This window comes from Labrus mixtus, chromosome 23 (genome assembly GCF_963584025.1).
Source record: "Labrus mixtus chromosome 23, fLabMix1.1, whole genome shotgun sequence".
NCBI lineage: Eukaryota > Metazoa > Chordata > Actinopteri > Labriformes > Labridae > Labrus > Labrus mixtus.
Window position 1 is genome coordinate 18,836,855 of NC_083634.1, and position 11,084 is coordinate 18,847,938.

The 11,084-nt window shown below is 41.5% G+C and overlaps 1 protein-coding gene across 2 annotated transcripts; it reads left to right on the top strand.

The window, feature by feature from the left end:
* Positions 1 to 254: 254 nt before the first annotated feature.
* LOC132958471 (butyrophilin-like protein 8) lies at positions 255 to 10,383 on the top strand. Of its 2 annotated transcripts, none has more exons than XM_061031312.1 (6): positions 255 to 445; positions 4,307 to 4,636; positions 5,558 to 5,771; positions 6,959 to 7,023; positions 9,049 to 9,162; positions 9,351 to 10,383. In XM_061031312.1, the coding sequence occupies exons 1-6, from the start codon at positions 385 to 387 to the stop codon at positions 9,755 to 9,757; spliced, it is 1,191 nt and encodes a 396-aa protein (XP_060887295.1). In that variant the 5' UTR covers positions 255 to 384; the 3' UTR covers positions 9,758 to 10,383. The 2 variants fall into 2 exon arrangements, with proteins under 2 accessions (XP_060887295.1, XP_060887294.1); XM_061031311.1 differs by having other exon boundaries at positions 256 to 445; positions 4,298 to 4,636.
* The last annotated feature ends 701 nt before the right edge of the window (positions 10,384 to 11,084 follow it).

Below are 11,084 nucleotides of genomic sequence, written 5' to 3' on the forward strand. Positions count from 1 at the left end.
GGACGCAGCCAGAGTCCTCGTGAGCGGGCGGCCCGGGTTCAAATCCGACCTGCTGCTTCTTTCCCGCATGTCATTCCCCCTCTCTCTCTCTCTCTCTCTCTCTCCCCTAGTTTCTGACTAAATCCACTGTCCTGTCTGTATAATAAAGGCTTAAAGAACTCCCCTCCCCCCCCAAAAAAAAAGTCGGTTCTTACAGCCGACTCGTCCACGAACAGCACACAGCTCCATGGGTCGAAGACGCCAGGAGGAAAACCGGTATGAACAAGTAGTGACCCAGAAGGCGCCCTGACGTCAAAGACAACCCACACGCAAATTCTCAGTGTAATCGATCAGTTTGAAGTTTTTTAACACGATTATCGCATGTTATAGTTTTATATTCTCACCATGCAGAGAAGTCTTTCCCTGCTCTCCGCCTTGATTCTGCTGCTGCTGCCTTGTAACCCCGGTGAGTAAATAGCCTGATGTGACTGGATGTTCAGGAATGCTTATTGGTAACTTTCTCGACTTAACTTGTCCTTAAATATGATGCTGAAGAAAGTTGTGTTTGCTTTGGAAACAACACGAATGTTTGAAGTGGCAGCGCTTATTGATTATTCTTTAAAATGAGTCCTCGTTAAGACGCAACAGTTAGCCGTAGTTCTGACCTAATTATGGGACGACGAGCCTCCCACGATTGCTGATAACGTCCCACACAGTAGGCCTACAACACCACTGGGGGTCTTTTAACTACGCTTCAGACTTCTCAATACTGTTAATTACCGATCCAACTTCTTTAATTAATTACTTCCTAAATCACTCAGGGCACCAAAGAGAAAGGCCGTGCATGAATAGGGACGGCACAGTCCTATGCAGGTGGCATCAGGTGGTGTTAGTGATAAGGTTGTTTACTAGTGAAGACTTCCTGTAACATAGTCAATTTATTGTTGTGCCTTTATTGTGGACGCAGGAGAGTGGATAGAGTCAGAGATCCTGGGAAGAGAGAGTGGGGAATGACATGCAGGAAAGGGGGCCTCTGTGCATGGGGTGCGCGCTCTAAAGTTCTATTTGAGGATGGATTTTGCCTGAGATCTTATTTCAGTCAGGACCAACATGTTGGCCTGACAAACCTTTTGTTTCACCTGAATGCAAAAAACAGAACTGAAATCCTAACCCTTTAGAAGTATGGAGTCATGTGATACTGTTCTCTCGTTTCCTGGCTGTGCATAGCTGTAGTGCCCTCTCCGCAGCGGTGGTGTTGTGTTGTGATTGGTTGCCAAAGGACCGGATTAAACTTGTTTGAGGCAATGAAATCAAGATGTCAACCTAACACTGAAACTTCCGAATTCCATTCTTACTATGCCTGCATGATGGTTTCCAGTGTTATATTGACTGCCTCCCTTGTGAAACGTGAAACTTTAACTTTCTTTTATGATCCAGATTGGCAAATTATTACATGTTAGTGTGAAAGAGAATCTTTGGAGTTGAGTTTCTTGTTGAGAGAGAGGAACTTAAACATAAAAACATTGCTTCATACATTCAGTGTTTTTACCAGTTTCATTTAGAGACTGACCGATATGTGATTTTTTTACGGGCTGATACCGATATCGATATTGGGGACTGAAAAAAATCTGATACCGATTTATCGGCCGATATCTTGTGTAGTGGCAATTTCTTCTTGTGTGTCATATAAAAATTGTCACTTGTGTCATAGGAGCCGACCTGTTCGTTCCTGATGCGTGTCCACTCAAATATACTCACAGCTCCGTTGTTTCACTTGATTTCTTATTTTATTCGTAATTCCACTTGTTTCCAGAACAGATCCAAAATGAACATATCAAAACTCATAACAAGAGGTCACGATCAAAAAACATTTGCTGCGTGGCTCCTATATCTCCACCACAGTCCACAAACAAAAAAAAACGATCTACTTTTTTCTCACCACCTGTGCATCACACCCAAATTAATTAACTCGTTAATTAATACTTATTTCTTACAACACAAAAAAATATACTCTATTAACACAAACTTAAACTATACTTCTGAAACTAAAGTTATCATGATTAAAATGGCCTCTACAAATCCGGCCCCTAATTATAAGGCAGGAGGGATTATAATTACCTTTCTTCAATAGTGTATATCACACTGCTTACATTAACAAAGGAATTCTCCAAAACTATAACGATCCTACTATTTCATCAATTTCATACATATTACATTTCATTCACAACAGATTTTTTTGTTCCTTTTTTTTTTCATCTTCTTGATTCTTCCTGGAAAGAGAGTTACTGATAGTCATTTGCGGGGCAGCGATCCGCCTACACCCCTTAGTCAGTGTCAGTCATTAGTTGTTATGTCATTAGTCATCAGTCTCACAGATGAGACAAAGTTTGGCAACAGGTCGTCCCAAAGTGCTTGATCTGGTCTTGACCACGCCGAACAAGACCTTTTGAATCCATTTTTGTCTGCACTACTCTCCCGAGCAGCCAAGAATTTCTTGGTGCATTTTCATCCAAGATCATGACGATGTCTCCTAGCCGAAGATTTTGTTTAATTTTGTTCCACTTCTGGCGCTCCTGAAGGTTTGGTAGATACTTCTTCACCCACCTTTTCCAAAATAAATCTGCCAGATATTGAGTTTGCTTCCATCTTCGACGTGAGTAGCAATCATCCTCACTGAAAAGACCAGGTGGCAGGAATGGTTTCTTCTTGAGCGACGATAAATGATTTGGTGTTAGAGCTTCGGGGTCGTTTGGGTCATCGGATGATGCAGTTATTGGTCGGTCATTGATTATAGCTTCCACTTCACAGAGAAGAGTTTGTAGGCACTCATCATCTATTGTTTGTTCACGGAGCACTGACTTTAAGATCCTCTTCACCAACTTTACTTGTCTCTCCCATATACCACCAAAGTGTGGGCCAGCAGGTGGATTAAAAATCCATCGTATCCCTCTTTCTGTAAGAGTATTTTGTATCTTGGTTTGATTCATTTCTTGTAAAGAAGCTCTTAGTTCTCTATCAGCTCCAACTAAGTTGGTACCATTATCTGATCTGATGAGAGCTACCTGTCCTCTTCTACACATAAAGCGTTGAATGCCCTGGTGAGGGCACTGTTGCTACACAAGATGGGGGCTTTACCTTTAACATTTTCAATTTCTTCACATAGAGATACATTAGTAGCAAAGCTACTTCCTCTTGGTTTATCTTTCTTTGCAATTTTTACCGTAACAGGCATTTTTCTGTCTTTCCATTCACCTGCACCTCCCTGCAGGTCTCAAGACGGGGTCATTCACCATTTTTGCCTCTTTGTCCACAAAGTTTACAAGATCCACAAATCTTATTCGAGTTCGTTTTCTTTCTTTGATGTCAAAGGCCAAAGCTCTCCATTTTTCTCTCATTTTATATGGCAGTTTTGAGATCACAACCCTCATGTTGGCTGGATTGTCCAACTCATCCATATAATCCACATCCTCCAAAGCATTGCAACAGTTTAAAAGAAAAAGTGAAAAACTATGAAGGTATTTAGCGTCCTCTGATTTTATTTGTGGCCATCTAAATAGCTTATCCATTAAATCTGTCGCAATTTTAAGAGGGTTTCCATAGTGGTCTTCCAGCAGGCGCACTGCTTCTCTATAGCCACGGCCAGCAGGCATATGTTGGCAACTTTTTACCACATCATGAGGCTCACCTCTTGTGAATTGCTCCAAAAAGAACAGTTTGTCTACATTGTTGTCAGTTTTCGAGTCCACAACATGTTCAAAGGCCTTCATAAAGGATCTAAAATCAAGTGAGTCACCACAAAACACAGGAATATCACGTTGTGGCAAGCGAGCTGATCGTTGATGATTGACAAGCGTTTCTGTGATGTCTGTTTGTCATGACATCATAGAGTTCATAATTATGATCTGTAGGTTGTTTGGGAACAGTATTATGTGTTGTGATGGACTCATGTGGCCTTTGTAACTTGGGTCTCGCTCCTAATGATGGGACTGAGCGCTGACTGTGATCCATATTAATAGGAATTGACATTTTCTGCTCATTAGCACCCCTTTGATTGTGTGTCATGGCTTCTGCATCATAATATTCATTCATTCCATCACCAATTTCAGGAATGTCATGTCCTTCATATACTTTAATTTTTGCATTTGACACTGCTAATGCTGTTTGAATTTCTAGCTCCTCCTTCTCAGCCACGAGATGTGCCTCCTTTAATGCCAAAGCCTGTTTTTGTTTCAAGGCAGCTGCTTTTGCTTCCAAGGCTGTATGTAGTTACAATTCGAAAAAAAATGTATTTTTACAATTTTTTTATTATTTCCATGAGGATCCTCAGAGGACCGCGTGAAGACCATCCGGGCCTTCGCTGGTGATCCGGTCATTCTGCCTTGCCACACCAATGTCAGCGAGTCAACAGTCGAGTGGTCCTCGACTGTTGAAGAAGGTTTGGTTCCAAAAACGGTCTTGGTGTTCCGCGACGGCTGTGAGACCCACGAGATGAAGGATCCGGCCTACTGGTACAGGAGCAGCCTCATCATGGACCAACTGAAAAACGGGAACATATCCCTGAGGATTTCCAATGTGCAGCTATCGGATGCGGGGAACTACACATGCAAGATGATCCGCAAGGAAGACCACAGGAATGTTCTTATAGAACTCATTGTCGGTACGTCCAATCATCTTTGATGTTTCATTACAGTGCCCCATAAGTTGTTTCCTGTTGGTTATGAAGAAGAGTCTGCAACCTTGTTTGGTCTGCTAGGTGGATTTCACTGTTAAATGACACAATTTGGGTCAGGTGTAGTTGGTCCTTTTCAATAACTTATCATATAAAACTGGTTTGGGATCTCCTTTCTGAGTTGCTATGGTATAGGTAAAATCATACCACTCTCATTACTATTGCTTGAATATTGAGGTTCAGACAGACGGCAGTTTCCTTAGCTTCACATAAACACTGAAATAGGGAAATAGCTTTCTTAGTTGTGTGCTAATTAAAGGATATCTGCCAATCCATGGCTTTAAAGTCCTTTGATAAATAACGTATAAAGTATATCTTGTAATAATATAATAATAATTATATATTATAATTAATAATATCTTCTTTGGTTAAACCGTACCAAAAGTGAAGTATAAGCAATTTGCAGTTCTACAGGCAACTATGAACCAAACTTTCTTGAAGGAGAATTTAATTATTTCGAAACCTTGGACCTTGGAAAAAACATTTGGAATCAATCTAGTATATTGCTTGACCTGCAGCAACAAGATAAGCTATAATGCCTGCAATGTACTTGTTGGTGGAAGTGTGTCCAATCCATATTTGTCCACTATCTGCCAACATTACAGAAAGGACCTCTAAACTATTTGATCCTTTTTTTAACCAGTAATGGCCTTTACGTCTCAATTTTTAAAAGCCACCAGACTTCTTTGACAATTTACTTGTAGAGATACTTGTGCCCGAATGAAAGGATAAGCGCTCAGCGAAGAGACCCCTCATCCCAGTACGATAAACCTACTAAGTCTAGACAGAATTAGAGCAGCCACTTCCAGGTTCTACGGATAGAAAGTGGTTTCATTCTTGTTTTTGTAGGTGCTGTTTCGGAGCCCAAACTCTCCTTTATCCCAACCGTGGGTGTTGGAGTGACTCTCCAGTGTGAAGCCAGCTGCTGGTTCCCGAAGCCTGAGATAACTTTTCTTGATGACGATGACAACATCATCAGTGCTGAAGATCCAAAAAGTGAGCTTGGCCCCAGAGGATGTTTCAACATCACGAGGAGAGTGACCCTCCAGACCGCCACCAACAGGTTCATTTTTTATTTCTGTATTCAAACTCTTAAAAGAGCCATATATTTTTTATTAAGCTTACCCAGTTTTCAGCTTTTTGGTTGTTAGCTTGTTTTAGCGAATTCTAATCAGAGCAGCCCCGCTGTGGTTCAGTTGGTAGAGTCGGTCGTCTCTCAACAGGAAGTTTGGGGTTTGATCCCCAGCTCCTGCAGCAACATGTCCGATTTGTCCAACTTGCTCCCGCTGCCCTGTCGGTGGCGTATGAATGTGTATGAATGGGATTAGTTAATATTGATGGACTCTTTACACAGCAGCCTCTACCATCAGGGTGTGAATTAGTCTGATTGTGTAGGTGTGACCTGCGGTGCAAAAGCACTTCAAGTAGACAGGAGACTAGAAAAGCACTCCACAAGCTCAAGTCGATTTACCATTTAGCAAAGAAGTTAGGCATCCATTTCCATCGGTAAAGGCTCACACACTAAAAATGTTTCATTTTATGGCAGCACATTCAAAAAGACTCAGACTGTACAGCCATGCTACCAGCTCTATGAAGCAGAACTTAGATTCGGGATAAAAGAAATAACGATAGCGCACTGAAACACACATTTAAAAATTAAACATCAGATATATATTTTTTAAATAATGAACTGAAATTGAATACACCTAGTTATATGGGCAGATATTGGCAATAAAATTAGCTGATGAAGATAGTCAAACGTTATGCTAATATCGGCCGATATTATCGGCGAGCCGATAAATTGGTCGGGCTCAAAATTGAACTGAAGTTAACACAAGTAATTATCAGCTGTTAGTCTATTCAGAGACAATCTGGCACAAGAGGCAGCACTGTAACAAACACTGATTAAAAATACTTTTCACTGACTGGTCACAGGAAATGAAAATGTGATTTCTAGGAAAACATTTTGGTTAGTTTAGACGTCACACTCTACTAGTTAAGATGAAACTTGCAGCCCTACGGTGCAAACAAACAATGGCTTAAGTTACAAACTAACTAGTTTCATTGTAGAGTTTAGTGTGTACTGTACACCATTAACTGATGACACAACTTGTTCAGACCTGGTGCAACAGACCACAGGAATGTCGTCCACAGGAATGACTGTTGAAGCGTGCGTCAGGATGAAAAACATCATCTTTTAATAAAAAACAGCAAAAGTAAAACTATAACACGTAGATCTTTTCTTCACAGAGTCTCCTGCAGAGTTCACCAGCCTGACATGAACCAGACAAGAGTTACAGAGACTTTCATACCAGGTATGCTGTAGCTCTAAGAATTCTAACCCTAACACTAACCCAGGGGTGGGCAAACTTTTTGACTCGCGGGCCACAATGGGTTCTAAAATTTGACAGAGGGGCCGGGCCAGGAACAGATGGATGGAGTGTTTGTGTGAACTAATATAAATGACATGTAAAAGCCATTACATGAAAGGATTTGGCCTTTAACAGGTAGCAAAGCATGAATATGCAAGGCTCATTGTACAAATTGATTTCCAAATGCATTCATTTAATTACACTCGTTCATGTGTGAAAATATGTCCACAGCAAATGCAAAGTCACAAAGCCAGTTCTTGTCGCTTAGCTCAGGAAATTCGTCGGATTTCCCCATTAACTCCAAAAATGCGCTGATCTCCTCTTTCAGCTCCCACTCTCGTTGAAACACTTTGCCCAAACTTAACCAGCGGACACGAGAGAGGTACAGTAAGTCCTGATGATCCGCATCAGTTTCCTCCAGGAACATAATAAACTGACGATGCTGAAGTCCCCTTGCTCGTATCAAGTTAACAAGTTTTACAACTGGATTCACGACATGATTAAGCTGCGATACAGACTTGCACAGAGATTCCTGATGGATGATGCAGTGAAGGAAAATAACATCCTGGTCAGGGTTTTCCTCTTTCACTTTATCCTGGATTCTTTTCAGCAGCCCAACATGTTTTCCAGTTAAATTCGGCGATCCATCCGTTGTGACATTGGCAAGTTTACTCCAAGGTAGCTTCATTCTCTCGATGACAGCAGACACCTGGTTATACAAGTCCTCTCCTCGCGTTTTTCCTTTCAGGGACTCCATGGTCAAAAACTCCTCCGTTATCTCAAAACTGTCATTAATCCCTCGGATAAAAATTAGGAGCTGAGCAGTGTCTTTTACGTCATTACTTTCATCCAGCGCTAGTGAATATAACTTAAAGGACTCAGCCTTTTTGTTTAATTCGCTGGCTATATCTTCATCAATCAGTTCCACACGGCGAGTCACAGTCCTGCGTGATAAACTGATTTTTTCAAACTGGCCTTGGCTCTCCGGACACAAGAGACCTGCTGTCTCTACCATGCATTCTTTTAAAAACTCGCCTTCGGAGAAAGGCTTGCTAGCCTTTGCTAATTTGAATGCCAGCAAAAAACTTGCCTTGGTCGTTGACTCTTGAATCGCAGTTTGTTGGTGAAAAAAATGTTGCTGAGTCTGTAAATTATCCTTCAACCTCTGAGCCGTAGCCGCCTGTTCTTGCGTGGACTGCTTGCTAGCGTAGTTAGCATGTTTCGTAGCAAAGTGACGGCTGATATTGTACTCTTTGAAAACTGCGACAGTTTCTTGGCATATCAGGCATACAGCCTTTGATCGGACTTCAGTGAAAAAATATTTTGTTGTCCACTCCGTACAGAAGGGCTCATACGGGTTCATAGGGCAAAGGGAATAATACACCACACTCTGAAGTGCGCCATCTATTGGGGAAACGCGGGCATTACAGGGGAAAACGAACGAGGTTTAATTATAATAAAATTTTATTTAATAATAATATAATTTGGCCCGCGGGCCGTAGTTTGCCCATGCCTGCACTAACCCCTCACCAAACCTAACCCTAAAGAGACAACAGATTCAATGAATGTTCAAGATGTGGTGCACAGTATGTTGGTGAGACAAGAAACACCTTACTCACACGATTCACCCAACACCACTACAATGTTTTGAGACCCACGCTCCTCTAGTCAACCATTTCTTAATCCATGGATAGCCCTCGGTGCAGGCCATGGTCATCCAGAACAATCCAAGATGGACAAACACCCAGTCTGGGCTGAAAGATCCAGGATCCAGAACCTTGATCTCCTAACCCTAAAGGTTAAATTAGGGATTCTCCAGACGCCATGATCAGATAAATAAGGATGTTATTTAATGAAGAGACTTATTGGGAAGAGTCTGATGACATGATGTTTAACTGTTGTTGATATGAAATTATTCATGTTGTATCTCACATGTATCTATAATGTTTTCTTTGTTATTATTTCAAGATGGCTGCATGAGGTCCTGCACTGAATCCATCCTCATCACTGTTTTAGTAACTGTGATTCTCTGTGGATTAGGTTTATGTGTGGTCTACTTCTTCAAGAGATTCTTTAACTCTGGTAAGTCACTAACACTTGTTCAGGTAAGAGGACATGGAAACTGGATTTTGTTTTTACAGCCTTGACATCCCATAACCCATCACTAGCTTCGTCTAAAAATCCACCTAAGCCAATCAGAATGGAGCGATCACCCATACAAAGATATAATTGTGAAATCTAACAGAACTTATATTTTTGTGTTCACACAGCAGATGGACAAAAATTTCCCGGGTTTGGGCGGTCATCAGATCATACAACCCCCAGGATTGAAGAAGGCAACTGTCCCCCAGGAAACCAAGCCTTTTTTTCTGAGGCTCCCACTGATCATGTAATAAACGTGGATGACATGAAGCAGAGTCCTGATGCATACCATGATCTTAGTCCAGAATCTGTCGACAAACCAGAAGGCAGTACCGTTTTAGCACCTTGTGTCAATGATCTGGTACCCACTGCTTCTTCAGCCTTCCCTTCAGATGGAACGTACGTTTCCCGTTCCAACAGCTTGTCTTTGCACAGTCCAAATAGAGCCAAGCCCAAACGTAGAAACACCATCTCGCGCTCAAGTCTTGTTAAGGTATCTGAAGAAACGGAGGAGTTGCTACAAGACAAGCCTTAATACGAGTTGGTCATGATACGGGTCATCGAGGGCGTTTCCACCTTTTTTAGAAACTTCGAGATTCAACCCAAATAGCTTTGACAAGATATGTAGCATAACGTGCCTCTTGATGTCGTTATCAGCAACCCTTTTTGTTGTCATGATTTTTATTTCCCGTTGATGTGTCGGCTTTTGAGGCCCATCTGTCTTCACTTTTTGGTTATGGGGGCCTTTAAGGGAGCCTTGTGATAGGGTAGGTAGTGTCATATATGGAGGTATGGGGTCTTGGTAGGTTGAAGATCGTGGGTCGGCGAGACCTGGCATGGAGGGGGGAAGGTTCTGGGATACTGGAGCTAATTGTACAGCCTTCTGAGGTTTTCTTGGTGTGTTGGCTCTTGCTTCTTATCTAGTTTCACAGTTTTGGGAGTTATAAGGAGCCATGTGGTAGGGTGTATAGTATAAGCTTGTTAAATACAAAGTTTCCATTCATTGGTAGTTGTTTATTTTCCGGTCCAGCACCAAACCTAAAGCTTGGCGTACACCGACCAATTCAGGCCAATTTAAACCCAATATCCAAAGTTTGAAATTCAGCCTGACAGTGGCACAGCAGGCATGCCTGTCGCCCCTCCCCCAAATGATCATGAAAGCTGGCTCCACGCCATCTGGGAGTAAAAGGGATTTTTTAAAACATTATAGGGATTTATTCCGTGTTTTTCCTACTCTTAATTACCTTATCTGTTTGTTTTTAAGAAGATAAGATGACTGAATTTTAATTTTAATTTTAATTTTACTTTAGGTACTAAAAGAAGCTAAGTACCAATAATTAAGCTAGCAGAGGTTCTGCTCCCAGTATGGACGATATGAATATAAGGAATTCCTTTATTGCCTTTGCACATTGTACAACAAATTTGTTGTGCATCTCCTAGAACAAGTATAAGATTCCCCTTGTGCCTTTGTTATCAATTAAATGAAATGTTATTGCACATAAAATACTATGTCACTTTTGATACAATGGCACATTTTTGAATGTAAACACTGTTCAGTTGTCTATTGTCTGTGCAGAGGCTGCTTTTTAGCCTGGATGTGCTGTCCAGTTTGGTCCAGTACAGTTATGGTATGGTTAACCCTGATCTTGCTTGTGTTTTCACAGCCAACAGTACCCTTACTTGGTACGTGGGGTGCCAGTTATGTGATAACGTAACTTAGCAGCGCGCCACAGTGTGGCCCATCAATATATTAAACCTAGAAGAAGAACGCAACGCAACTAATGGCAAGAAGGCAAGAAAAGAGACAAGCACAAACAGCCTTGCAATTACTGTCTCAAAATCAACGGGATATTTAAACAGTA

Excerpts from the sequence above, each read along its gene's own strand:
- LOC132958471 (XM_061031311.1), top strand. The coding sequence starts at position 385 with ATGCAGAGAAGTCTTTCCCTGCTCTCCGCCTTGATTCTGCTGCTGCTG. Across the intron at positions 7,024-9,048 it reads TACAGAGACTTTCATACCAG|ATGGCTGCATGAGGTCCTGC; the intron begins GTATGCTGTAGC and ends TATTATTTCAAG. Across the intron at positions 9,163-9,350 it reads CAAGAGATTCTTTAACTCTG|CAGATGGACAAAAATTTCCC; the intron begins GTAAGTCACTAA and ends GTGTTCACACAG.